Below are 23950 nucleotides of genomic sequence, written 5' to 3'. Positions count from 1 at the left end.
TTCTGAGACTTTGAGTGAATGATGAGAAGGGTGCTCTACCAGACACTGTCCTGACTTTCTGAGACTCCCTTCCCTCATAAAGTCAATCACTGGGAGAGGGATTGCACAAAGTTAGATTCCTTCCGAGTATGCTTCTGACACCTGGATAAACTCAGAGCACTGACGAGATACCATCAATACCACCTCAGGAAAGTCTTCGAAATCCACTGCAGGAGAAAGCAAGTAGAAGCCATCATCCCAGTTTTGCTATAATTACACTCAGTCAGCTCCATTTGCGCAGCCATATTGATCATATCTCTGATGCCACACTCTCAAAATGCCTACTCTAATTTGGGTTGTGCTAAGGGAAGATTTCCAAGTGAAAGGTGGAAAAATTCAAGGATATTCTCAAAGCCAGCTTGAAGAAATGCATCATCGTTGGGCCATGTCTGCTCAATGGGGAGAAGGAGCAGTTGGTATGGAAAAGGGAATCTCAAGCCCTTGTTCTGAGAGCATATAGAAGCCCAGCATAAATGGCAGAAAACAGCACCCTCCAACCACCCTCCCACCAGTTACTACCACCTTCATAGAAGAGTTTGTGGTTCTGTGATTGGACCCTTTAGCCTCCTCAGGACACATGGAACCATGGTGAGTGCAAGTCATCCTCAATGCTGATGGATGACCTCACAAGAAAGAGATCAAAGGATATCAAAGGTTTATCCAGTGCCCCTGCTCAAATTAAGCCCACACAAACAATTCCCAGTGGACTTTCTCCTTCATAGCTTGATGGCTTGGAAGTGTTATAGCCAAATATAGTAGCTCAGACAATTAATAAGATCAGACTAAGGTGTAAACCTGGCATCTTTCCAGCCTGCAGTGTTCAGTAATGTATTGAACCCTTGATGAATTGCTCCCTGTTCAGCCTACCACGAAACAAATCCCCTGTAAGGTTCAGTCTCCAAAAAACTTGGAGACGGTACTAAAGATCTACAAGCCCCCAATCCAGACCTTGTCTGGAACCAATTATATTTTCCATTATGGAATTATTTGGCCCCAGGGCACTAGTTGGTTATTCCACAAAGGCTTTCACCCTGCTGGTTAGCTGACCTGTTGCACTCTTCAACCAAGGCCTCGCGTTCCTCTTTACTTGGGTTCTTCTGCCTCTCGTAGGCCTGAAACAATATTTGCTGTGAAGCAGGGCCCCACTTGAACCTGTTTCTTCTCATCTTCTTATTGGTTGGCTCTTCAGCTGGTTCTTCCCCCGATGTTCCCTGGGCTGAGGTGTTGAACTCTGCGAAGAGAAACAGCTGCTGTCTGTTTCCCGCCACATTTGGTCCTGTCTTCTGTGTAGGTTGGCTGAACTCTGGAAGGAGAAAGGGCAGATAAACTTGGCTAGTTGTTAAGTTGTATGAATCAAAAGATCAAAAAAAGGATGTAAACATCACATTTTCTACATTCCAGAGTTTTAACGGCAGATTAAAATTCACTGATAAACCCATTCATCAACTATTTAAGAGAAGATAAATAATCACAATCATCATTTCACTCCATTTTCCATTTACTTTTCTCACATTGGATGATTAATAATAGAAACACAATCTACTACCCACCTTCTTTCTCCAACAGCACTAATTAGGCCTAACCTTCTAACAGAACGTTCAATATTTGGAATGTTCAGGACAGTAATCATGGACTTGGACCCTGTACTGTTAGAAAATAGTCCCATGCAATGCCACGCAGCTGTGATTTGAAATCAGCAAGAAAACTTTGATAGCCACTGCAAAGTATTTTATGCAAGAGCAATGTACTTATGGAAGAGATTTTGAAAGTGTGATTGGCCAATGCAATTATCATAAAATTGTATCAAAGATAATAAACAACCCACTCTGTGTCAAAGGAAAAGAAAATCAGGTCAGAAGTAATGTAGGATGTCAGCTCTCCATTGATGTCTTGTACTCAGGATAATGGCTAATCTACCATCATTACAGTTCAAAAACGGCCATTACAATTGTCTGCTCAGTTGAGTTTATAAACTGTGAAGTACTGAGCCTATTGTATGCTCATTGTATCATGCAGGCATCACTGCCAACTTGCACAAAAATGCTTTACATTTTTTTTGACTATCAGGATTTATTGCCCTTTTTTAAGCTAATGGCTGCCTTTGAAATTCAATTCTGTATCTTGTGTTGAAGATCTCCCAGACTTCAGGACAGCTTGTGAAAGTTACAAGGAATGATTTTTTTTCGTAGAGGGAACAGCCATAAATGACCAGATTTTACAGCAGAGATTGATTTGATAGGTTCGCTCCACATAATTCAACCTGAATACGTTTTTTTGCTATAAATGCAGAGGACCTCACCGTGATTTACATTTTTTTCATTGTCTTATTTCCTCAGAGACACATCATGGAAACAGGCCATACCAGCCCAATGAGCCTGTGCCACTCAATTACACACATCTGATCCACACCTCTTCGGAACCTAGGAGCAACCCGGAGAAGACCCACGTGGTCGTGGAGAGAACATACAAACTCCTTACAGACAACAGAGGGAATCAAACCCTGGTCACTGGCGCTGTGACAGCTAACCGTTAAGCAAACCGTGCCATCTGTTGGAGCATATCCGACAGAGCAGAGATTGACACTGCTTGCATGTCTAAGGAATCTGAAGGTCTGCTTTTGGGTTGGTTCAGGTTCCTGTCACAATGGATTCCACTCAATTGGGCCATCGGTTAATCGTGTAGCCGCTTAGTTGGAATGCTTGAAGAACAAAGACTCATCAAGAAAATAACCTGGATTTCCATTGTTTACCTGGGACACTATGCCACTTAACTGAAGCAGGAGACTGTTACCGAACAGTTTCTAACCAGTGTCAGACATGTGCACTTGTGTGGCCATTTCCACTACACCGTGCTTAGAAGAAATAGTTTTTAACTAATGTCAGTTGCTTGTGTTTATGTTCAAAAAGCAGTGATGAGAAATAAGCAGTAAGACAATTCTGAACTGTTTTGCTCACTGCATTTTCAAGCATTCAGGCTTGGAGATGCCAGAAACGGCCGGGAGAGCTACAAAGAATTTGAAGGTATCAACGATCACCTTGAATGTTACAATGAAAATGAAGATTTGGATGATGCAATTATCAAAAGCATTTTATGAAGGCAGTCCATTATCTGCAGTAGGTGTGTGCGCTGATTTTGTTCAGTTACAGTTAATCAAAGGAACAGGGCAGCATATACTGGATGAATTCTTTCATTGAGAGAGAACTATTAGAAACTGATACACAGTTTTATAGTAGTGTAGTAGTATTGATAATGTTCTAATTTGTTTTGTACTTCATTTAAACACATTATTTCATTACTCAGTTTGTCTTTTTTATAACTTTTTAACTATTTCCATGAAACCAGCTAATTGGGGTAACCGCTTTTCTTTTTCAATCTTTTTATTAATTTCAGCATCATAAACATTACAGAAAATAGATACAGAGCAATTGGGATTACATTATTGATAAGTAGTTCATACAAGTATAAACTCAATTGACACATAATTAATGAGCCTCCCAAAATCTCAAAAAGTACAAATATAATATAGGAAAATATAAAGTGAAAATATAAAAATACCATAAAAAATGTATACCCCAAAAGAAAAAAAAATCTAAACAAACTAAAAGAAAACTAAACTAAAAGAAAAGAAAAAGAATGGGCTATTATGATACCCTAGATAGGACCATTAGTGTCGTTAACTCTGCTCCTCTGGACAACCGCTTAATTGGGCCAAAATGTACTGAATTAACTTCCAATAGGTGATGGTGGAGAAGCACTGGAGGTGGAGTGATCCTCTTTCCATCAGAACAGAATTCTCACCATACATAATCAAGTGAGATTGTTCCCAGACAAATTAATAACAGAACACTGAAGTAAAAGCAGGGAAAGCCCATCCAGCTCTCTGAAGTTAAGATGATTCTTCTGGGTAGTTGGGTAGCAATGATGCTCCAAGGGACCTGGAAGTGCTTGTTCACAAGTCACTGAAGTCCAACATTAGATGTAGCAAGTGATTAGGAGGGAACATGATATATTAACCTTTATTAGGAAAGAATTTGAACCCAGGAAAAAGGAAGTCTGACTGCTATTGCATCATACTTCTTGGTGCGTTGAGTACAGTTTTGGTCTCCGTGCCCACAAAAGGACATACATGCCCTAGAAGAAACGGATTCACTCCAGAGATGGTAGGTTAAGCATATGAGGAGAAAATAGGTCCCTGGAATAATATTTTCTCCTTAACTGAGGCTTAGGTTATCTGGTCTCACCCTTTCAGAGATTCTACCCATTCTCCTCTCACACCTTCGCCACTACCTAAAATTAACTTCTCATTTTTTTCCTCTTTTTCCCAGTTCTGATGAAGGGTTCCAGAGCTGAAACGATAAACATTAACTGTTTCCCTTCCCACAAACTTACTGAGTGTTTTCAGCACTTTTGGTTCCTACTAATTTAAAGGTAGAAAGTACAAGCACATTATTTTAAAAGGGTAAGGAAGAAGAAGCTAGAATTATTGACCTGTAGCCTAATATCCATAGTGGAGAAAATACTGTAAATCAGTAACAGGATGGCAAAGAATCAATATGGAGTTAGGAAAGGCATCTTTCTTTAACAACCCCGTTAGAATTTTTTGAAGTGCAACTAGCCATAATAGATAAGGGCAATGCAACTGATAACACAAACAAGAGACAAATAAGTCCTGCTGAAGGGTCTTGGCCCACAATGACGACTGTACTCTTCTCCATAGATGCTGCCCGGCCTGCTGAGTCCCTCCAGCATTTTGTGTGTGGTGATATGATGTATCTGAACAACTTCAATCAGATATCTCTGGGGAGATTATTAAACACAATTGTGGTGTACAATGTACTGGCATGGATTGGCATTTGGCATTGCCAGAAGACAGAAAGCAGGAATAAAAAGATCATTTTCAGGTTGGGAGCCTTTGCCAAGTGGGTTCAGCAAGGGTCAGTGCTGGGATCTTGGGAATCAAGTGGAATACAATATACTTTTGTTTGCTGATGTTACAGAGCTGGACAAGAACTTGCCAGATTGAAAATAATGTGGAATTGATTCATTTTGGTAGGAAAATAGGAAAGGCAAACGATTTTTAAATGGGGAAAGAATAATCAGTGTTGGTGTTAGGAGAACCAGGATATTTTTGTACATGGATCACCAAACGTTAATGTGCCGGTTCAACAAGCAATGAAGAAGGCAAACAATATGCTGACCTTTGTTTCAAGTAGATTTCAATACCACAACTGCCCCGATTACATAGGGCCCTGGTGAAACAGCACATGTATTGGTCTGGTACTCCTATCTAAGGAAACATATACCTGTTATAAGAAGAAGGCAGCAAGGTTAAAGGGTAGGCATTCTGTGGTGTGTAACTCACCTCCTGACTCCCCGAAGCCTGTCCACCATCTACAAGACTCACATCAGGAGTGTAATGGAATACTGGACACTCGCCTGGATGAATGCAGCTCCATCAATACTCAAGAAGCTGGACACCATCCAGTACAAGGCAGCCCACTTGATTGGTACCCATTCCCCAAGCATCCAGTCCCTCCACCATTGACAAACAGTTGCAGCAGTGTGTACTATCTACAAGATGCACTGCAACAACACACCGAAGTTCCTAAGGCCGCACCTTCCAGACCCACAACCACTATCATCTAGAAGAACAAAAACAGCAGATACCTGGGAACACCACCACTTGGAAACCCCCCTCCAAGTCACTCACCATCCTGACTTGGAAACATATCCCCGTTCCTTCATCGTCGCTGAGTCAAAATCATGGAATTCCCGCCCTAACAGCACTGTGGGTGTAGCTACACCTCAGGGACTGCAGCAGTTCAAGAAGGCATTACCTTCTCAAGGGCAACTAGGGATGGGCAATAAGTTCTGGCTTAGCTGGCGACGCCCACATCCTATAAATGAATAAATTTTTTAAAAAGTTTCACTGGGGTTGCATGTTTATCATTTGAGGAAAGATTGAGCTGATCAGTCCTATAGTCTCTTGAATTTAGATGAATGCGAAAAGATTTGATTTTACACATTCAAAATTCTTACAGTGTTTGACATAGTAAATGACGACGCTTTCCCTGGAAGGGGCTTCTAGAACAAAGATTCTTAGACTCAAAATAAAGATTTGGCCATTCAGGATAAAGAAGAAATTCCTTCACCCAGAAGATGATGAACGTTGAGACTGCTCCACTCAAAAAAGCTGTGGAGGCTCAGTTTCTGAGTATATTCAGATTAGAACTCATTACATTTGTAGATGTTAGAGGAATCAAGAGAAAGTGTTAGTGCAGGAAACAAGTTCAGAAGACTGAGCAGGGGTCAGGCTTCCAATAGCCTCCTCTAGTGTTCCTAAATTCTGCCAGTCACAAAATTCAACCCAGCACTTCCTGTCACGAGGGATGCCAACCATCCTGATACAATATCCAGACTAGTGTACACAGGACGAAGTTATGCCATGGTCTTTCTGCAGAAATGCTGGTGAACCTGGCCAGTGTTGTCCCATTTCACAGCACTTCTGGGGCAGCAAGGTCTTTACTTTGCAGAGTGAACCAGTGAAGTAGAATTCTACCTGATTCTTTGGGCACCCCCTCACTGCACTAACCCTATTACCGCACTTCCACCCCACCCCACAATGCACAGCCATTCCCAAATCTAACTCCTCATCATCAAATACTGTACTACAATTCCCCTTCCCATCACCAGCCCCTCATTGATTACTCTCTCATATTCCTTCTCTCCCCACCTCCCAACCTTGTGCCATCGAGCTCCTCGATCTCTCCATCCCCACACTCACTAATAGTGCCCGCCCACTTCTAATTCCTACCGCTGACATTTACATAACCAACCTATGAGAGTAGTACAGGGTTTCAGACAAATTCTGGCCTGGAAACTTTAGTGCAGTGGTTAGTGCAACACCTTACAGCAGTCAGCTGAAAGATCAGGGCTCGATTCCCACTTCAGTCTGTCACAGGTTTGTACATTCTCCTTTTGACCCTGTGGGTTTCCTCTGGGTGCTCTAGTTTCCTGCCACATTCGAGTGTGGGTTAGGTTTAGTGAGTTGTGGGCACGTTATGCATGGCAACTCTTGCGGGCTACCTGGCACAATCTTCATTGATTTGATTTGATGAAAACCACATATTTCACTGTATGTTTTGACGTACAAGTGACAAATAAATCTCATCTTTAAATTACCCCTGTGTCACATTTGGTGTTAAAGCTGCCGGGTAGGTCTCCACAACGCTGTCACGAGAAGGGTGAGAACTCAGCTGTTTGGTTCGCAGTATTGTCCCTGTGACACTGTTTCTGCTCACCATTACCAACTGACATGTTGCAAGTTCTCTCAGCTGCCACCATTCAGCCCAGCATGTGCAATCCCTGCAGCCAACTCGAGAAAGCCCACGTTACCACAAAGCAACGCTCGTCCACCTACTGAATGAATGGATCTAGAAGTAATGTTGGGAGGAGGGACAGGACAGAGTGTTCAAAGGGGCCGGAGAAATCTCATAAGACTCACGAAGGAAAGTGACTGTAGAAGGCATGTTCTTTTGTGTGTAAGGGACCAACCACACTCTCCAGGGCTACAAAGGGGATCAGGTAAAATATCGCTAAACTAGGATGCGTTGTTCTTTCTGCGATTTCATGTGTGTTCAACCTGTAATCCTGACTGGATAGGAGAGACGTATGGTGTGCCTCCTTCTCAGCAAAACAGCAGCGTCACAGGCATTCAGTCAGCCAGCAGAGTATGTGAATAGTTTGCTCACCAACTTGTAAACATATTGGATACTCCCAATGTACTCGTGAACATTTTACAGTGGTCATGGTAGCAAGTTGCCAGGGAGACCACTGGAAAAGCATAAGCACAAACTAAGAACGTCTGCATTTTGGAGTAAACTGCAACGAATCTTGTCCCTGCTCTGGCCTTTCCTGTGGGCCAAAGGGAAAGCAGGCAGGGGTGCCTTTCCTTGAGTATGGCGCATGGGCGAGGCATTGTGCGTCAACCTGTGAGATGCAGGAGAGATCAGCAGCAGCCTGCGGTCAAAAACGGCTGAGAGAGACCATGTTCCTGACCTCCTTGAGGATTGAGATGGGGCAGGAATGAAAGATTTGCAGTTACAAATCTCAGAGAGGACTTTTAAAATGCATAGTGTCTGGGGAAATAAGGTTAATTATAGTTGCTTGTTCTGTGGGTAAACAAGAATTCAAGCCAGTGAGGCTGATTACCTTTTTGCTAATTAATTTCAAGTCAGGATGAACAAAAATCCCACCAGAGAATAATGAGGCATGCTTCTCAACAGGCAGCAAAACACTCAGAAATGCGCTGAAAATGGCCTTACTCTGGGTTTAAAAATGCAAACACGAGGAAATCTGCAGATGCTGGAATTTCAAGCAACACACATAAAAATTGCTGAAGGGTCTCGGCCCGAAACGTCGACTGTACCTCTTCCTATAGATGCTGCCTGGCCTGCTGTGTTCACGGCAATTTTTATGTGTGTTACTCTGGGTTTAGATCATTTTAACAGCATTATGGCATTATGCCCTTTATCTTATATCTGACTGTATATCTAGAGCTACATGAGCAAATTTCTAGATCCTTTCCTTTGCACTTACATGTCTCCCACTACAATTCATTAAGTGTTCCACAGCTACGGTCTACGAACATGTATCAGGCCCACAATAAAGAAAACGAGGCACTAATATTTTCTCCACTGTTAGCACAACTTACATGGCATTTCATAGGGTCATAGTCATACATCATGGTCCTTTAAACCAACATGTCCTTGCCAACCAAGGTGCCTATCTGATCAAATCCCATTTGCCTGCGTTTAGCTCATATTTTCCAAATCTTCCCAATCCATGCATCTTGCCAAATGTCCTTTAAATATTTTAATTGTAGCTGCCTCTACCACTTCCACTGGCAACACATTCCATATACCCAACACTCTCAATGTGAAAAACCAGTTTCTAAGGCCCCTTTTAAATGTTTCCCCTCTCAGTTTAAACCTACATCCCTAGCTTTAGATCTCACTACTGTAGGAAAAAGACTGACCATCCATCTTAATCCTTGCCTCTTCTGATTTTATGAACCTTTATAAAGGTCACCTCCTCAGCCTCCTTCTCTCCAGGGAAAACAATCCCCTTATAACTCAAGTTCTGCAAGATTGTAGTGTATTTTATCTACACCCTCTCTAGCTGCATCACATCCTTCCCTACAGTTTGGCAACTAGAACCACACAACTCCAGACGCGGTCTCACCAACATCTTGTACAGTTGCAACATCAACGTTGTTGCGTTTAGATTCATCACAGTTGTCTTCAATTGATCTAACTGCAAGTTCAGTTTTGCTCAAGTAGTAAATTGTTCAAAAGTTGAACTCTAAATATTTTTGATATGTTCCATGTTCCCTAACTTGTGCTTATGTGAGCTGCTCTCAAACTTTGAGTTTTGCTATAGGCATTGCTTTAGGCACCCCAGGTGCATCACTTGGATTTTGCTGTAGCTATAACTATTTCCTGGCAGGCATAATTTTCTATTAATAGAGTCCTCTCAATATAATCAAGACTAACAAGAAAGAGAGAAACCAGGGAAGCATTGGCTTATGCTTCATTGTTGTTGGGAATCATAACCAACATCAGACATCCCACCTCTCCCGGAAGTACCGGGAGTATCCCACATATTAATAGTGGCTCCCTGATGTCCGCATATTATATACAATATCCCGCAAATCAATTTTTTTTGAGAGCGAGAGAGCACGAGAGTGACTACGAGAGAGAGAGCGAGCGAGCGCACGCCATGGCAGAGTGTTCCAAAAAAAGAAAATATAAAACGTACCTCACCCCAGACTACCCTAAAGTGTACCCCTGCCTAATAGGGGTCAAAAATAATGACAGTGTTGCTCGCTGCACTGTTTGCAACAGTGACTTTTCTATTGCCCATGGTGGGTTAAGACTGTAAAAGACGATGTTGAGGTGAGTTTAACAGGTGTCATTTGTACATTAACATAGCTAACATTATTTAAACTAGCTGGCCGGCTGCTAAGGAGCTACTCTATTGCAGACACCCCACCACTTCCGGAAGTTCCGGGAGTCTCCCGCAAACTGATGGTGCTACCTCCCTGAAATGAGTTTTTGCAGGGTGGGATGTCTGCAACATGCACGGTACTGATTGTGATACGTTAGATTCAGACTATTGTATCGCTATATCCAGATTGAGAGGTCACAAAACTAATCACCACTTCTAGAAGGAATAATCGAGGTAAATGATGAGAAATAGAGCACATATGAGGAATAACACACACAAGATGCTGAGGAAACACAGCAGGTCAGGCAGCATCTATAGGAATGAAAACAGTTGACGTTTTGGACCGAGACTCTTCATCAGGGCTGGGAAGTACAAATTTTTAATGTAATAGACTATCCCAAAGACGAAGTATTCCAAAGGCAAGATAACACAACCATGGCTAACAAGAGAAGTCAAAGCAAAATAACACAACCATGGCTAACAAGAGAAGTCAAAACCAACATAATAAAATGACAGAGAAGGCATATAATAGAGCAGAAATTAGTGGGAAGTTAGGGGATTAGGAAGCTTTTAAATAGAAGGCAAGCAAAGAAGTCTTTAAGAAGGTTAGGATGGAATATGAAAGTAAGCTAGCCAATAATATTAAAGAGGATAGCAAAAGTTTATTCAGATACATAAAGTGTAAAAGAGAGACGAGAGTGGATATCAGACCACTGGAAAATAATGCTGGAGGGGTAGTAATAGGGTACAAGGAAATGGCAGACAAACTGAATGAGTATTTTGTATCAGTCTTCACTGTGGAAGACACTAGCAGTATGGTAAAAGTTCCAGGTGTCAGGAGTCATGAACTGTATGAAGTTACCATTACTAGAGAGAAGGCTCTTGGGGAAACTGAAAGATCTGTAGGTCGATATGTCATCTGAACCAGATGGTGTACACCCAGGGTTCTGAAACAGGTGTCTGAAGAGATTGTGGAGGCATTAGTAATAATCTTTCAAGAATCACTAGATTCTGGAGTGGTTCCAGAAGACTAGAAAATTGCAAATGTCAGTCCACTGTCCAAGAACGGAGAGAGGCAGAAGAAAGGAAACTGTAAGCCGGGTAGTCTGACCTCAGTGTTGGGAAGATGTTGGAGTCAATCGTTAAGGATGTGGTTTTGGGGTTCTTGAAGGCACATGATAAAATAGGGGGCAGTCAGCATGGCTTTCTCAAGGGAAAATCGTGCCTGACAAACCTGTTGGAATTCTTCAAAGAAATAGCAAACAGGATAAACAAAGGAGAACTGGTTGATGTCGTATACTTGGATTTTCAGAAAGCCTTTGACAAAGTGCTACACATGAGGCTGCTTAACAAGCTACAAACCTATGGTATTATAAGGAAGATTATAGCATGGATAAAGTAGTGGCTGATTGGCAGGAAGCAGGGTGGGAATACAGAGAGCCTTTTCTCATTGGCTGCTGGTGACTACTGGTGTTCCTCAGGGGTCTGTGTTGGGACCGATTCTTTTTACATTATATGATAATGATTTTTATGATGGAATTGATTACTTTGTTGCAAATTTTACAGACGATACGAAGATAAATGAAAGGGCAGGTGGTTTTGAGGAAGTAGAGAGGCTACAGAAGGACTTCGATAGACTAGGAGAATGGCCAAAGACGTGGCAGATAGAATACAGTGTGAAGAAGTGTATGGTCATGCACGTTAAGTAGAAGAAATGAATGGGTTGACTTTTCTAAATGGAGAGAAAATACAAAATTCATAAGTACACAGGGATTTGGGAGTCCTTGAACAGGATTTCCTTAAAGTTAACTTGCAGGTTGAGTCTGTGATAAGGAAGGCAAATGCAATGTTAGCATTCATTTCAAGAGGACTAGAATATAAAAGCAAGGATGTAATGTTGAGATTTTATAAAGCACTGGTGAGGCCTCACTTGGAGTATTGTGAGCAGTTTTGGGCCCCTTATTTTAGAAAGGATGTGCTGAAACTGGAGAGGGTTCAAAGGAGGTTCACAAAAATGATTCCAGGATTGAATGGCTTGTCATATAAAGAGTGTTTGATGGCTCTGGGCCTGTATTCACTAGAATTCAGAGGAATGAGGGGTGGCCTAATTGAAACCTATTGAATGGTGAAAGGCCTTGATAAAGTGGATGTGCAAAGGTTGTTTCCTATGTTGTGTCTAAGACCAGAGGGCACAGCCTCAAAATAGAGGGGCATCCTTTTAGAACAGAGATGTGGAGAAAATTCTTGGGCCAGAGAGTGGTGAATCTGTGGAAGTCATTGGCACAGGCAGCGATGGAGGCCTCGTCTTTATGTATATTTAAGGCAGATGGTGATAGATTCCTGACTGGTCAGGGCATGAAGGGATACAGAGAGAAGGCAGGAAATTGGGGTTGAGAGGAAAAATGGACGAGACACGATGAAATGGCAGAGCAGACTCGGGTTGGATACCAAACACATTTTGAGCGCTCAAGACAGGCTCAGGTTGGCTGTGACTGAGTTGGGTTTCAATTTGATGCCTAGAGAACAGTACTGAGATTCATAGGAAATGGTACTTACGCTGCATGATTTCTCTCTGCTTCCGAACATACCAGGTGTAGAGCGTGGCCCGTTTCTGATTTTTCATGGGTGTTCCCTTGTTCAGGTGTTGCGACAAGTGAGACTGGTTCAGGCCAGTTGTGTCCACCACTTCACGTTGGGGGATGTTGTGCTGTTGCATGTAGCACTTTATCATCTTTGCTGCCCTCCACGGGTCCTCTCTGTAGACAAGGCAGGGAACCAGACCGGTTACAATTCAGATAGCAATACTTATTGCTTTTGGTTGCATTTTGTCTCCTCCCTTCACCTCCCTCCTGACCTGCAGTATATCCACCAAGACCTTCCACATCCGGCACATGACCTCTGAGGAGCTGGTCAGTCGATGTAAAGAGGCTTTTTGCCTGTTTACCACCCGCTCTCGGTTCTGGCATGCCATAAGCTTGCAGAATCAAAATCAGAATCAGAATCAGGTTTAATATCACCGACATACGCCATAAAATTTGTTGTTTTGTGGCAGCAGTACAGTGCATTATATTAAAAACTATATCCACCTACTGTTTTTTTTGGCTCTCCTCCATTATGTCTTGTTTAAGTTTAGAGAAAATAAAGAGTCGGACATTTGATACATCTTTTAAATTTGAGCAAACTTGGCGACCTTTTATTCAATATTTTCATATGATCTAATTCTTTTTACTTTTCCAGTTATTTTTTTTCTCTCTGCAAAGTTTTAGATTGGATCAGAAGGATTTTCCCTTTTTTTTAAACTGTATCCTCAAAATGGACTGCCCAGTCCCCTTTTTTTTTGTTTTAGGTTTGTTTAGTGGGGGGGGGGGCTCTCAATAACAGGAAACTTGAGTCTTTTTTTTCCATGAACTGTTAAGAGCAGAAGTGGTTCTCTTGTCTCTTTATATTAGCTTAATACTATATATGATTTTGACAGTGTATAATTCTTTTCTTTGTTTGTACTATTATTGATATATGTATTTGAGATAACCTCTCTTCTGGTTTGTATTTATCCTTATTCTTTTGAATCAACAAAAAAAGATTGAAAGGAAAAAGCTATAAATTACAATCAGAAACACAATATACTAAAAAAGATTATATTAAATAAGCAGTGCAAAAATAGTGAGGTGGGGTTCATTGTCTGCTCATAAATCTGATAGCGGAAGGGAAGAAGTTATTTTGAAAAATACAGCATCTGAGATGAGGTGAATATTTTAATTAAAGACCATCAGTCCTGACAAAGGACCTGCAACAAAACTGTAACTTTCAAGGTTTGTTTGCAGAGCCTGGAAGCCTTGCCCTGGACGCACAGAAGTTACAGCGAGAGTGTTTCCTGTAGGTTCCCATCCATGACACATCCCACCCCAAACATCATTTCCTCTCAATACTTCTATTGATAAAATTATTTTAAAAAACTGAAGAAGATTATTTTATGCCGCTATGATTTCCACCACAGTTATTCTTTGTGGGGATTAGTTTTCAAGTGTGGGCGATTAATTCCACCCTGGAGTTATGATTTCAGGGAGGGGAAACCTGAGTTCAGTTAGCATTCATCATCAGACTGAAGAAGTGTTTGTTTCCTTGGCAGCTGAAGATGACATTAAATATTTATTTTCCATTTATTATTGTGCATAAATGTTTTGCAGAAACAATGCATTGGCTCCGAACTGTCTTGTGAAATGGCCCAGCAAGCTATTCAGTTTTATCTTCTCTGTGGTGATAAAGCTGATAAACCCAGAATGGCCACCCAGCAATGATTTAGCACTGAATTCGGGCCAAGTCACACACCATCCTGACTTGGAAATATCTTGCTGCTTCTTTATCTGAGCTGTGTCATAACCTTGGAGCTCCCTCCCAAGCATTACTGTGGGAGAGCCTTAGTCAGAAGGGTTGCAATGATTCAGATGAGTGGTTCTAAATAGTATCCATCTAGACAAATGTATTAAATCAGAGCTACTGTGTTCAAGAGCAAAGGAGATCAAAAAAGGCTCATCTTCTACAATCATTGGCATCACCTGTTTTACTTTTAATTAGTATTTGGAAGATTAGTATTTGGCAGCACCCAAAGTTCACCCGTCTGAAAACAGGCTGAGTCACAAAGGGTACTCCAGTAAGTGTGAGTTCACCACGAGGACTGAGGTGGTACAATCATCCTGGATTAATTGACGAATCACAGCAATCCTTTCTGTTTGTGTTGTGCCTCACTCTGGCATGGAGGAGCATAGGGAACCCGAGAGTATGAGCCCTGATTTCCTCCGACCTGTCCCCATTCTGTCCCTTTCCTCTCTCCTCCTGATCAACCCTGTTCCTCCTCCACCCACACCAGTCCCCCCCCTCCACTCACACCAGTCCCCCTCCTCCAGCCACTCCATCTCCCATCACCCACATACTCCCGAGACCCACAGCAGCCCAGCTCACCACTCCCCCTGTCCCATTTCCTTTCCTATCAGATTCCAACACCAGCAGCTCTTTGTTGTCTCCACCTACCATCTCCCAGCTTCTGCTTTCTACCCTTTCCTCTCCTGATCTGGAGCCATCTATCACTTGCCAGCTCTTGCTCCACTTCTTCCCTTTCCCTTTATGCTGCCTATTACCTTTATGCCCCTCTATCCCTCTATCTGGTCCGGCTGGTGGTGTAGTGGTATCAACACTGGAATTCGAGGCAGATAGTTCTGAGTTCAAGCCCAGCCGGGTCCCAACCTGGGGAGCAGCAGTGTCTGCACGGAAGAAAGGCTTGGCAATCTACTTCCGTATCTTGCCATGAAAACCCTATGGACCTTACGATCCATGAGTTCACGAAGAGTCAGACTCGACTTAATGACTGAACAACAACAAAATCCTTCGAATCAGGTGAAGGATCTTGACCTGGGATGTTGACTATCCACTTCCCTCCATAGATGCTTCGTCAAATACTGAGTTCCTCAGGTGTTTTTTTTTGTCAGTTTATTTTTAGCTCCAGATTCCAGCCTCTACCGCCCCTTGTGCCTCCATTTTCTACTAGAAATGTCTCCTAGATCCCGGGTTCCCAACTTTTTTATTCTATGGACCCCTACCATTAACCGAGGCGTCCGTGGACCTGAGGTTGGGAACCCCTGCCATAGGTAGACTACTATGGAGCTACAGTTTTGAATTTCAAACAAAGTCCTATCTATGAATCTCTAAGAGCCAAAGAAATGCAAGCCAATAGAATTCAAAGGTCAACTGAAGGGTAGTCAATCCGGACCGAGGGAAGCCAACAAGGCCTATATAAACACAAGCACTGCCAGAAAAAAACACCAATAACTGTGCACTGAGTCTTCACCTCAACTGGCGATGAAACATTTGTCAAACCCAGCAAACATTGAAACATCAAACGCCTCAACCTGAGCTACCAATATTCGCCACCATCCGATGTCCTATCCGTCTTATTCTACTGTTCCGGATATGTTAAAACCTGCTGTGAATACCGTTACATGGTCCTCTTAAAACCTTAAAAGGAGTGACCATTATCAGCTCTCATCCTTGTGTCCAGTAGGCACATGACTAATTAGCAAACATATTCTTCATAATTTATATCAGCCTCAGATGATGCCACCTGTAACCCTTTTCTTCATTACATGACAAAAATACTTGCTGTAAAACATTAATACAAGAGATTCTGCAGATGCTGGAAATCCAGAATAACGCAGACAAAATGTTGGAGAAACTCAGCAAGGTTGATTCGAGAGATGAGGGGGGTTAGACTATGAGGAGAGATTGAGTCGCCTGGGACTGTCGCTGGAATTCAGAGTTCAGATGAATGAGAGGAGAGCTTATAGAAACATATAAAATTATGAAAGGGATAGATGAGGTAGAGGCAGGAAAGTTGTTTCCACTGGTAGATGAGACTGGAACTAGGGGACATAGCCTCAAGATTCAGCGGAGTAGATTTAGGATGAAGATGAGGAGGAACTGCTTTTCCCAGTGAGTGGTGAATCTGTGGAATTCTCTGCCCAATGAAGCAGTGGAGGCTACCTCAGTAAATATATTTAAGACAAGGTTGGATAGATTTTTACATAGTAGGGGAATTAAGGGTTATGTGGAAAAGGCAGGTAGGTGGAGATGAGTCCATGGCCAGATCAGCCATGATCTTGTTGAATGGTGGAGCAGGCTCGATGGGCCAGATGGCCTACTCCTGTTCCTATTTCTTTTGTTCTTTACAAGTTAGTAAGCATCAATGGAGAAGAGTAAAGAGCCAATGTTTCAGACTGAGTTCTAATGAAAGGGCTTGGCCCAAAACTTCAGCTCTTTCTTCCTCTCCATAGATGCTGCCCGACCTGCTGAGTTCCTCCAGTATTTTGTGTGTGTTGCTATAAAACTTTTTGAAATATTTCCAGGTACTCCGCCTTTGCTTTGGAGGTCCTTGGGGGTTGAGGTTCACTTACTTTCACTCTAGTCTTGTGGGTTCTCAGGTGACTGACGAGGTCAAAGTGGGAACTGGGTGGGGTGGGCCTGATGTTAGTTTGTGAGGGACAGGCAGGTGGGTAGATTGCAGGATTGGGCAGGTGGATAGATAGTGAGGGTTTGCACTTACGAGTCACTCACCCTGGGGCTCTTTGCACTTCTGATCCATGGATTTGAGGTTCCAAATGCGATATTACAGATGTGGCATTAATTTACAACATGGCAGGGCAGGATTTACTCAATATTTCAGCCCAAAGTTGATGTTCAGGGACCCCAAGCCTGAGTTGTCAGTTGCTTCATTCTCAGGAGAGTGAAATCAGAGAATTAGCCATCTTCGGACATTCTTGTAGGCTTCAAAATCTAGTTCAATATGAAGTGTGGGAACAGTTCACCCTCACACAACCTCGGGGAGGGAACGAGTGATATTAACGAGGCATAGAATGAAGTGGAAGTCTTGTTATTATTACAACACGCACACAGCCTCGCTAGCCACTGAGGTTTAGATGCTCTAACTCTCCAGAATATGGATAAGCTGGCACGGCCCCTGTAAAGATTCAGGGCCACACCACAAATTGGCGGCCATGTTTTAGTGCCAGGATTTTAATATTTAAAGAGCAACTGAACCTCAGTTCAGTGCTCAATCGTCAGCTCTACTTGGAGCATCGTCTAGCATCTAGTTTAGTACGCTGTTGTCGTTTCGGTCTCATATCGTGTCTCAGTTCTAATCTCAGATACTTTAGCACTTAGGCCCTGATCATCCTCTCCCAGGTCTCTTGTCACGGTTATCTCTTAAACAATTCTCCTCACCTCTGTTATCCTAAACATTCTTCCTAATGACAACCACCTAGTTTCTCCTGACTGTCTACAATCCTTCATATCCAGTTCCACACTGGATCCATCCTACCGCCAGCACTGCTGTGTTGAAATCAAGGCCAACTGCACCAATATCATCTTTTCATTCATTCATTTCTGGAGGTTCTGTGGAATGTTTCATTTCCCACTTTTTTTCCCTTTCTCCCATGATCGGCACGCATTTAAAGCTCACTTTGCTCTCCACTACGCATCATTTCCTGATTTATTTTTGTCCTCTCTCCCACTCTTTACCTTTTAAGGAGTTTCTTTGTATTGAATAAAGAAAGCTTAATGTAAAACTAAGCAGTGCGCTGTACATTGTTGTGAGAACGGTGGCCACATTAGCGATTGGAATTTGCAATGCACTGATTTGTTTAAAATTGTTGCTCAAGTTGAACAAACACTGTGTGTTTCCTTGTTGATCCCATTTTCTTAAAACTCGAGTCCAGTTAAGGGACCTTGTGGGTGGTCCTTTCTCACCCAGACAGTATTAAGTACCTGGAGTACACAGACTGAGTGGGTGGTAGAAACAGAGTTACTGAGCATTTAAGATATCTAGACTAACAATTAAATCATTTAAGCTACAAGTCAAGTGCTGGATTAGAATGGATGGATGTCCACTGGTCAGGTTGGACATGGTGGGCCGAATGGCCTGTTTCTATGATGAATGATTCTATAACTCAAATTATAAATTCTCATGAGTAACTGCGTATAGGAATGGTGAAGGCTGAAGATGTTCTTTGCACTGTCTCTGCAGCGACATGTGATAATGTCCGACAAGGACACTAGTGAACTCTCCTCTAAGGAACTGAAAGCTCAAGCCATTGCATCTCATTTCTAAATGTTAGTGGCAACACTAACCCAATCTCTGATTGATACATTTACAGAATACTTGTATAAATGTTTCAAAGACTTTGGTCTATTTCAAAAAGTTCACATGATAATTAGATACAGTTTCTTGACTCCAATAAATTGCAAATTATATTAAATTTAGAAAACTAAATTAATAAATTTAGAAAAATCTATATTAAATGTTGAAAAAATTTAACATGTTGTAACCACTTTATTAGCTACCTCCTGTACTGAGTGTATGTTCGTGGTCTTCCACGTCAAGGTTCGGTATGTTGTCCATTCAGAGATGTTCTTCCGCAACCACTGTTGTCACCCGTGGTTATTTGAGTTACAGTCGCCTTCCTGTCAGCTTGAACCAGTCTGACCATTCTCCTCTCAGTTCTCTCATGAAGAAGGCATTTTTGCCCACAGAACTGCCGCTCACCGGATGTTATTTTTTGTTTCTTGCACCATTCTTTTTAAACTCTAGAGACTGCCACGTGTGAAACTCTCAGGAGATCAGCAGCTTCTGAGATACTCAACCCTCATCTGTCGCCAACAACCATTCCACCGTCAAAATCATCTAGAGCACATCTCTTCCCATTCTGATCTTTGCTCTGAGTAACAACTGAACTCATGGCCATGTCTGCTTTGAGCTGCGGCCACATGATTGACCGATTAGATACTTGCATTAACAAGCAGGTGACTCCTAATAAAGTGGCCGCTAAGTGCAATTTCCTGATGTGTTGTGACTTCTGTACTATCTCTCTTGTTGAAGTAATATTGTTTATGCATTGTGTTAGCATAGTGTATTCCCTTTTTCTAAGAGATTAATTGAACTTTAGTGACTGTGGAGCTGAATCGAAAACAGCTAATCATGTCAATGTCTCTGAGCATGAATTTAAAATTAAAGGAAGAAATAAAATGCAAACGATCATGTTTCAGGTCAAGCAGAACACAGATTTAACTATGAAACATAAAAGAACACCCAAACAACACGAGCAGGAGCTTCAAGATTGCCTTGACATTCAATATGATCTGCCCCAGGCTTCCACTCCTCTGTTGTCTCAATTCACCCGTTCTCTCAAAATGTATTTAACTATTTTAAACACCTCTAACTAGCTAGCCTCTGCAACGCTCCAGAATTCCAGAGGTGCATGACCTTCTGTGAGGAGAAGCGTCTACCTTGGTTTTAAATGGCTGGCCTGTCACCTCTCCCCACCCCCAACACACACACACACACACCTCACTCCTTCCCCTCCAAAGCTGGCTACTGCACAAAATTTGAATAAACAACATTGAAAATTTGCCTTTATATTAAAAAGGGTCATTGTACAAGTACACAAGGAACAACCGGAACAACCTCAATAAAAGAGGGCACAAATACACCTGTTCACCAAACAAGGGGTCCATACAGATTCAGTGAAACGCAGGGATCGTACAGTGAAAAGGGGTCCGAAGCAGATTCAATAGCAACATTGACGGGAAGATAATGAAGCACTGCGCAATATGAACGGGGGAGTGGAAGCGATTGGAGCCAGCACAGGTACAGTGAGTGAAATAATATTATTTTCTGCTTGATGATTGCATGAATTTAAAAGTATCACAGAGTGAAATATTTGAATGTTCTAATATCAGTCCTGATGCAGAGTCTCAACTCAAAACGTTGACCATCCTTGTGGCTCCACAGATGCTGCCTGACTACACTGAGCTCCCCCAGGTGCTCCTGGTAAGGCTGGTATTTCATGTCAGTTGTAGACAGTGACACCACAAGCCCAATGTGAGAGAAGGTAAGCAGGGTGTTTCTTCTGTTAAGAATATGGGTATTTTTCGTCAGAGTCCTGAAGAATGCTCTCGGGCCAAAACGTCGACTGTTTACTTAATTGGATTTCCAGCGTATGCAGACTTCCTTTTGTTTGTTCTGTTATAGGGTTCGTAGGGAGAGTTTAGGGGACAGAATGGGAATTAAGGATCACGTTTGAATTTAGGGGCAAGGATGTGGGGGGATTGGATGACAAGCCAGAGTCTAAGTCTAAGTCTAAGCCTCCGCTCTGTGTTCAAAGGCCAGCAGCAAGACTGGATCTTGAGGTCTAATTTTCAGAGTCCTGTCATCGGTGAGTTCAGCGTTCAAGGCCTGGATCTGGATCTGAATCTGAATCGAATGAGTAGAGGGTTTCGTGTGTTAAGAATGCTTGGGACTGCATCACTGTAAATAACTTTATGGATTTAGTCGGGGATTTAAATAGGCAAGACATAGAAGGATAGGGACCTAATATTGGCAAATTGGATTAGCATCAATGGGCTACAAGGTTGGCATAGATGTGGTGGACCGAAGGCCTACTTCTATGCTGTACAACTATACAGCGTATTGAGTTTATCTCCTATGATTACCCCTCCCCTGCAATTAGCAGGAAAGATAATCCTGACTTTATCCGGGAATGTTGCTGTAGCTTAGCTTATGAGTTCTACTTGCGACAGTTTGTCAAGACTCTCTTTAAATAAATGCCGGTTGCCAAGTAACCTGACTGTGTTTGTTGCAAGACTTGCCACCCAGCCTCCTTCCATTCAGTACTGACAGCAACCATCAATGGCTGTTTCGTTGCTCATTCCTAACTCCAGCTGTCTGGCCAGCACCAGACGCCACATTAGATAAAGGCAGCGCATTCCTTCCTTAAATTGCAATAAACTTGTAACAGTTTTGCTGAGGACAGCTAGTACGGTTGTGATCCCACAGCTCTAAGTTCCAGGTTGTCCCATCCTGACAATCACACCCCCCCCCATGTGACTATGTGGAGTTTGCATGCACTCCCTGTAACCTCGCGGTTTTCACTCGATGCTCTGGTTTTCTCCCACAACCAGCATTGGTAGGTTGACTGACTACACAAGGTTGTTCGGAATGTGTAGGTGAGCAGTTGAATCTGGGGGAATTGATGAGACCATTGGGAGAATAAAATGGGATCAGTGTAGATGGGTCAGCACGATTGGATGGGCTGAAGGGCCTACTTCTACACTATATAATTCTATGAGCTTCATTCGTGCCAGCATTTTACTTAATTAAAAATACCCAATTCACATTTCCCACTTCTCATTTCAACTCAGACTCTTTGAACAAGTCAGTAACCTAAGCACTCTCAAATGCAAGGGTTCTTACTCCTGCAGAAACCAGGGACCACATCCAAACCGGCTATTCCAAAATTTGAACCTCCCTCAAGAAACTGCCCCATTGAATAACGATACCCTTCTACACCGGAACCTTCTGACCAGACACGGTATTCACAGCGTTGACTTCCCCGCAGTTGGACAATCCACTTCAGTGCAGTGAAAAGAGCTACTTTTTAATCAGAGCAGCCATCGAGATTCTGAAGACAGAGTTTCACAGCAGTTTTTTTCTGATTCGAGGAATGACCAATCAGCAGGAAGGATTCATTAGAAAGGGCCAATAAGAATAATTCAAGTGCGAGTGGAGTGGCCATTCATTTGGAGTGTGCCAGTCTGTAGAATGGCTTGGGCCCATCAGGCTCAGGTGAAGTACACTGTCTTGTAAGTTACTCTCCCTCTGTCCTTATTTCTTCATTCCTCACCTGCTAAGGCATAGCAGATTAGCGAGAATGGCTCCACGGCAGTGTCCTGTACTGTGTGTGGGATATGGGAAGACTGGGAGACGTCTAGTCTCCCGGAAAAACACATCTGCACCAGGTACATCGAGCTGCAACTCCTGAGAGAACGTATTAAGGAACTGGAGCTGTAGCTAGTTGACATTCAACTCATACAGGAGAATGAGGAGGTGATAGACAGGATCTGCAGGGAGGTAGTCACTGCTAGATCGCAGGAGACAGGTAACTGGGTGACTGTCAGGAGAAGGAGGGGAAATGCATAGCCAGTGCAGAGTAAACCTGTGGCCATTCCCCTCAATAATAAATATATAACTTTAGATACTGCTGAAGGGGACAACCTACCAGAGGGGAGTCACAGTGACTGGGTCTCTGCCACTGCGTCTGGTGCTGTGGCTTAGAAGAGCAGAGAGGTGAAGAGCACTGCAGTGTTGAAAGGAGATTCCACAGTCAGAGGAACAGAGACGAGGTTCTGTGGGCGCGATACAGACACCTGGATGTTACGTTGCCTCCTTGCTGCCAGGATCAGGGATGCCTTGGATTGGGTCCATGGCATTCTCAAGGGCAAGGATCAGCAACCACAAGTCTTAGTGCATATTGGCACCAATGATGTACTTACGCAAGGTGAGGTGGTCCTGAAGAGAGATTTTAGGGAGCTGGGTAGAAAGCTGAGAAACAGGACCTCCAGGATTGCTGCCTGTGCCACGTGCCAGTGAGGGTAAGATTCGGTAGGTGAATATGTGACTGAGGAACTGGTGCAGGGGGCAGGGGTTCAGGTTTATGGATCATTAGGATCTCTTCTGGGGAAGGTGTGACCTGTACAAAAGGGGCAGGCTGCACCTGAACCCAAGTGAGTCCAATATCCTTGTGGGCAGGTTGGCTAGAGTTGTTCAGGTGGGTTTAAACTAATTTGGCAGGGGATGGGAACCAGATTGATGGTGCTGAAGATGAGGTAGTTGGTTTACAAACAGAGGCAGTGTGTAGTGAGACTCCTAGCAAGGAGAAGCTGATGACTGGGCAAAATTGCAGTCAACAGATGAGTTGCAATGTAAAAGGTGGACAAAATCGAAAAGGGTGAATACCGGACTGAAGGTGTTATACTTGAATATGTGCAGTTTTCAGAATGGGGTATATGAATTTGCAGCACAGTTACAGATTGGCATGCACGATGTTGTAGGCATCATTGAATCATGGCTGAAAGAAGATTATAGCTGGGAGATTAATGTCCAAGGACAGAGGGGGCGATGTTGCTCTGTTGGTAAAAAATGAAATCAAATCATGAGAAAGAGGTGACATGGGTCAGAAGGTGTTGAATCATTGTGGGTAGAGCTAAGGAACTGAAAGGGTAAAAAGTCACTGATGGGAATTGCATAAGGATGTGGGCTACAAATTACAATGGGAGATAGAAAATGCATGCCGAAAGAGCAATGTTACAATAGTCACGGGGGAGTTCAATATGCAAGTAGATTGGGAAAATCATGTTGGTGCTGGATTCCAAGAGAGAGAGTTTCTAGAAAGCCGATGAGATGGCTTTTTAGAGCAGCTTGTGGTTAAGTCCATTAGTATATCAGCTATTCTGGGTGTTGTGCAATGAATTAGAATTGATGAGAAAGCTTAAGGTAAAAAAACCCTTGGGGCAAGTGACCATA

General features: G+C 42.8%; 1 protein-coding gene across 2 annotated transcripts in view; it reads right to left on the bottom strand.

Moving 5' to 3' along the window:
• Positions 1-23950, bottom strand: part of LOC134338526 (hepatocyte nuclear factor 1-alpha-like) — a 228235-nt gene that overhangs the window by 179051 nt on the left and 25234 nt on the right. For both annotated transcript variants that reach the window (XM_063034416.1, XM_063034415.1), the window contains exons 2-3: positions 12604-12803; positions 1087-1342 (exon numbers count right to left, since the gene is read on the bottom strand). In XM_063034416.1, the coding sequence (XP_062890486.1) occupies positions 1087-1342; positions 12604-12803 (456 nt within the window). The remainder of the gene's footprint in view (positions 1-1086; positions 1343-12603; positions 12804-23950) is intronic.

This window comes from Mobula hypostoma, chromosome 27 (assembly GCF_963921235.1).
Source record: "Mobula hypostoma chromosome 27, sMobHyp1.1, whole genome shotgun sequence".
In the NCBI taxonomy this organism is placed as follows: domain Eukaryota; kingdom Metazoa; phylum Chordata; class Chondrichthyes; order Myliobatiformes; family Myliobatidae; genus Mobula; species Mobula hypostoma.
Note: the sequence above shows the minus strand (reverse complement) of the source record. Positions and strands in the feature narration are given on the sequence as shown.